General features: G+C 36.1%; 1 protein-coding gene across 1 annotated transcript in view; it reads right to left on the reverse strand.

The window, feature by feature from the left end:
- The window catches only part of LOC107040798 (tachykinin-like peptides receptor 86C), a 48,675-nt gene extending 46,853 nt beyond the window's left edge, over positions 1-1,822 (reverse strand). The window contains exon 1 of the mRNA XM_015261050.1: positions 1,531-1,822. Coding sequence (XP_015116536.1) covers positions 1,531-1,822 — 292 coding nt within the window. The remainder of the gene's footprint in view (positions 1-1,530) is intronic.
- Positions 1,823-6,000: the final 4,178 nt, after the last annotated feature.

Genomic DNA, 6,000 nt, shown 5'->3' on the forward strand with positions numbered 1-6,000 from the left:
ACTCGTTCGTAATTAAATTCACATTGTATTTTTCATTTCATGTCAAGAAGTTGCTGAACTGAGTAACTGATGATAGATAGTGTATAGAGAAATGACACGGAATTATTAAATTTTTATGAATTCGTTCGTCTGAACAATGATTCCACGTGTGACTTATAAAATTGCTACTTGCGTCACTGGAATATCCGTTGATATTTCAAAAACTATATATACATTTGATTTGAATAAAAACATTAAATTTAACTTAATTTAAAATTAATAATTGCACCAATGTCTGCTTTAATTCTAGTCCTCAGAAACAAAGCGTCAACCTCATTCTTATCGTCAGACGACTCCTCAATTTCTTTCTCACATGATCGGGACCAATCATTATATATTAGAGAAGTTGCATCTTAAAATAATTAAAGTTTACTAATCGTCATTAATATTAGAAAAATAATAAAATAATTGATAGTCTAAATTTTCAACTGACTACGAATTAAATAATTGACAATGTGGAATTGTCAATCGACTCTTGAGCCAACATTCGGACTTTGAATATTCAATTGATATAATAATTAAAAAATTGTTGGCTATTATTAACCAAGTGACTGATTCAAAATTTAACTTAATTTAAAATTGCTGATTGTACCGATGTCTGCTCTTATTCTAGTACTCGTCACAAAAAAAACCTTCAACTCCATTCTTATTGTTAGACGACCGCATAATTTCTTTCTCACATTATATTTTTGATATTAAGACAAGTTGCACTTTAAAATAATTAAGCTTCACTAATCGTCATTAAAATTAGAAAAATAATAAAATAATTGGTAGTCTAAATTTTCAACTGACTATGAATTAAATAATTGACAATATGGAATTGTCAATTTAACTATTCAATTGATGATGAATTTAATAATTGAATTAAAAAATTGTTGGTTATTATTAACTAATTAACTATTGCAAAACTTGACTCATTTTAGAATAAATAATTGTACCGATGTCTTCACTAATTCTACTCCTTACAAAAAAGGGTCGACCTCATTCTTATCATCAGACAACCCCCAATTCCTTCTGACGAGATTTGTCTAAACTAAATTAACCACACCTTTCCGAGTGAATTCCCTCCGCCACAAACACCAACCCCCTAAAAGAGACGGTCCCTGTACCGAATCAATTACCCGATATAGTGTAGTCGAAATGAGATAGAATGAAGATAAATGCATCACCATAGTACTTGAATATCAAATGAAGTCAGCAAAGAGGAGCATTAATACCATTCTAAAGTTAATTAACAAAATCGATCCAGTATCCATTACAGCAATTGAATTATTCAAGTCCAGTGTCGAACAAACCGCCTGCAAACTCGATGGTGCCCTGAAGCTATTCGATATTCAGACATTATAACCAGATGATATTGACCAGTTTATGGATGGACAAGAGGCATTATCAGGTCTGCGTAATCCTCCAATTCTGGTGACAAGCACTTGATACGAGTATCAGTTACGTCCGGTTATCCGTCAATGTCCTCATGAATCGGCTGCCACTTACCTAGGACAATCCACATGACAATGATGTTGCCACCTGTCGCGATCAGAAGAATGACAGCGAATACCGTTGACCATGAGAGCTTCTGCCACCAGGGCAGATCGAATGGACGCTGTTGGCCTGTCAAAAGGCAATCGCTCAAGTTAGCACGGAGCACCTCGCGTTTGGTGGAACGTGTCAGTATTTCATCGAGCATCAGCAGCAATTCACTACGATTGATGCTCATGTATGTGATGTTCTGATCCAGCACTGATGCACTGCAATTGTACAGGAGTTCCAGAGTCACCCCGTTCATCTTAAATTGTGAGTCTCAATCTTTTGTCCAAAACTTCAATGCCTCATGGTGACAATTCACTCCTGTCTCCGATCTTCATAACAACAACGCATCGAAACAACTTTCATTTCGTGCAGCTGCCGAAGTTTCACAAAATTGCGAAGAATTCCCTCACAAATTGCCTCGAAACAGTCTTGTATCACTGTTGAGAGATGGGGAAACTCATCGGCAAGTTTCTTCATCAAATACCATTCCGAGTTTTCGATAAATGTTTTTAGCGAAAAGATTCCCTGTTTCTGGTGGTATTCGACTTCGATGCTCAAGTTTATTTCAGCTTTCGTGGTGGCTCCTAACTTTCCTAACTTGGTTTCACGGGTAATCTACATGTCAATGGGTTAATCTTCATCAATAGGAACGATCGTGGCATTCCTCTCCCATCAATTCTCGAGAATTTTTCACGCCGGAAATAACGCACAACTCTTCGCATTATTCATACACCCGGACCATAAAAGTTCGCTAATTAATTCATGCATCCCTGGCACCGCTCGAGTTATGTCACTTCACCAGAAGTTTGCAATTTCAATCTCCTGGGTTTTTCATTAAAAAAATTGAATGCGAAATTACGATGTGGGGAAGCAAAATTGGATAATGGTATACGTCAATCGTTGAATGACACATTTTTCATGTTTATGAAGGAGAAACATCATAATCCCGTCAGCCCGTAATTGTCACGAGTGTGATCTTGGGAGATAGCAAGACACGAATTCACTCCACCGTTCTGAAGAACACCACTAGAGATACTGACTGTTCAAAAGCACGTTCATTCAGTGCTTGCGTGCGCAACTGGTTTCCAACCCCCTAGTAGTGTTCCTCACTCTACCCCTTTACGGCAATTGATGCCCACGGCACAGAGATTATCCACCTCCTCTCAGCAGAGACAAACACTGAAAAACTTGAACGTATACGCTTAAGGCGTCTTTCAACACCTGAAGAGCATTTACGGTTACATAAACGTAATTGATGATTTCGTATTCATCAATTATGCTCAAAGTCGACGTAAATTACGGTCACATAAACGGAATTTACGGTTTTGTATTTTTTGTATTTTACGTTTACTTTTCCGTAATTAAAAATGTTTTTTTTTTCGTAAATCGTAAAATATGTTTTGATTAAGATCTTACGTAAGTAATTTACGATTTCTTGAGGGGAGACGATTAGAGTACTCTCGCTAGTTACACCAGTACAAAAAATAGTGAAACGTAAAAGAGCCGTTGTTTAGTCGTAATTTACGTTTTATTGTGACCGCAAAATGCGCTTTTTTGAAAAAAAAGCGTATACGCCTAAATTTCGATTTTCATGACAGAAAAAAAATTCACCAGACATAATATTGACGTTAAGTGTAAATTACGTTTAGCAAAACATAATTTACCGTTTGGTATATTTCTGTGAGCCCGTGCTGAATGAAAGAAAGTACTGGAGATTGTCAACCTTGATTACATCACTACAAACATTCGACGATGATTGAATCCCTCGCCGATTGAATTATCACAATCATCTCATCCATAATATTGAATTTCGCAGAATGAAACCCTTGCCTTACATAAGATAAAACGCACTCAGCTGGAAGCGAAGCGGGGAGTGAGGAGATTTCGACTCAAACCGTCAGCAAAAGAATTGATAAAAAATTGTGGGAAAATTTTCCAAATGTTCCATTATCGAGATTACCGGAAATTTTATTCATATATTCTAGGGATCGGAATCACGGTGAAAGGCGCAGTCGATTGGTGATGTTAAACCCAATTCCTCTGCAAAATCATTCGTTGGTGATGGTGTCGGGGGGTGAATGCATAAAGAAATAGATCAAATGACACAAACTCTGTACTGAATGTATTTCGAATATTCGACGCCCAAAAATATTCGATGTCGGGGATTCTCCGATCAGTTGGGCACTGGACGCACATTTGAAAAAAAATCTTGGAAAATAGTAACAATTAAAAATGCAAAAGTCACGATTTTTGGAAGATTGTCATTTTTGTCAATGAAATTTGTTTTCATCGTTCACGAAGAAAATTATTTGGTGATCTTCACCGACTAGTTGGATTCCTTTTTAAAGCGTTCGATTTAATGAGAATATTTTGGAATAAAATTGTTCAATCCCCCGAAAAAATCTTATTTTTTACACATCAATAACACCCACAATATAAAAGAAAACCACCGGAATTTCCGAGACAGGACCCGCGCACGGGACTTGGGGAATGACCCAGTTATTCCATAATATATTCTTTACATATATATATTGACGGATATGAATTACATTGGACACAGGAATTCTTTGCGCATTTTTCCTACAAGAGGAAGTGACACACGAGGGAAGGAGCAAAATCGTTGATACAATTTCTCTTCTTTTTTTGGAATAAAAGGAAAATATCTGGATTGATATTTCCATCAGTTCTTGTGAAAAGTTTTAAGAATATCAGGAGTGGTTCTGATAGATTCACTCCTGATGCACTTGTTTAGGAAGACTACGCCCCCAGGTTCTGGTTGCTCTTGTTAAAAAGAGAATACACAAGCAGGAGAGAATTCAATTAGCAGTTTCCATGATGGGGATTCACCGGATGTATGTGGGGTGGCAGGAATGTGCTTTGAGGTTCCGCCAGTGTTTTTTGTTCCGGATTATTGATCATAGATCTGGGGGTGAAACGAAGGGCATGCTCGGTATCCAACGAGCGAAAATAGAGGAAATGAATAAAAGATCTGCGGAAATGGATAGACTGGTAACGAGCTTCTGAATCAAACAAGTCCGTTTGTTTTAGACCTATTCACCAGCACCGAAGATGCAGGAGTCACAGTGAAAATTGGGTTTTTAATGAAGCGCATGCATGACATGGGAATAGTTCCAACATTACGCGGAGGAATACAATAATTAGAACTCAGTGGGAAATTCCCAAAAGAAATATATTGCGTCCTGGTAAACATTTTTCACTGAAATTTCCGATAAGAGTTTTAGAAATTGCTAACAAGTAACATTTCCGCAGAAATTTCTATTTCACCGGCATTTTGCCATTGAAAATTCGTAATTTCATGGAGGAATGCGTGGGAATTGTAAATTTCAGTTTAATTACTCCGGGAAAATTGATGAAAAATCAGGAAAATTGAGAGAAATCTCTCGTTGAATGCAAGATTCCTCTGAATTTTCAGGGGATTCCTTCAAAAATTACTGGAATTCCAAGAATTTTAAAGGAATTCTCCAAAAATTCAAGGGGATTTGATAGTGAATATTCATTTTCACTTGCAAATTCATATGAATTGTGGAATTTCCGTCTTTCTGCCGATAGAAAAATGGGACTTTACATGAATTTTCTAGAAAATTTCTGTCCGTGTGTTTCCAATGTTTTTCAATTTTTAATTTTTCTTCGAAGATATTCTCGACCTTTCAAAAAAATAATTACCATGATTTTACAATTTTGTCTGCCTAAAACGGAAAATTTAAGAATGAGATCATGCATTTTACGACGTTCCCCAAACTTTTTGCATTTTTTTCGTAAAGCTCAGAATTTTTCACTTCAATTTTTTGTCAATCTTCTCAATTTTTGAAAAGAATAGAAATTCAATAGAACGTCTTGACAAATTCACTAGGTTTTTCTATTTAATTTATTCATCCGTACTTTTATAAAATTGTTCATAATTATTCAATTGTATTAAGTTTGAAAACCATTCGTCGTTAGTTACTTCTTCCGAAACCCAATTTTTCCCCTCGTACTGGATGTTAAAATGAGAACGGATAACTCATCTCGATGAAAAACCCTTACTCTATCGTAAAAGCCGTCACGTATAGTCGTTATACATTACCGTCCTATACCGCGTGTTCTTACTGTTTTTTCTACCATTCGGTGCTGAGTTGCAAAGTAGTCTATACGAATGCAGAGCAGAAGGGATGTAAAAACGAGAGATATGGATTTAAGAATTCAAGGATTTATGACAAACCTGCATGCATTATTAATTCGAAACGTGCGGAAATATTTTTTCCGTAGGGCCTGATGAGATAATTAATTCCGTTATTACAGTTTGAATATTAAATAATCCAATCCCCTCGATAGATCCGATCAATTAGCCCCTCATGTATAGATATTCCAAATTTTTATTTTTTTCCTCATTGAAGTAGTTTTGATGAAAATTGCGAGCTAATAAAAAACATTTGC

Source organism: Diachasma alloeum, unplaced genomic scaffold (genome assembly GCF_001412515.2).
Source record: "Diachasma alloeum isolate Michigan unplaced genomic scaffold, Dall2.0 Dall_scaffold_00343, whole genome shotgun sequence".
NCBI lineage: Eukaryota > Metazoa > Arthropoda > Insecta > Hymenoptera > Braconidae > Diachasma > Diachasma alloeum.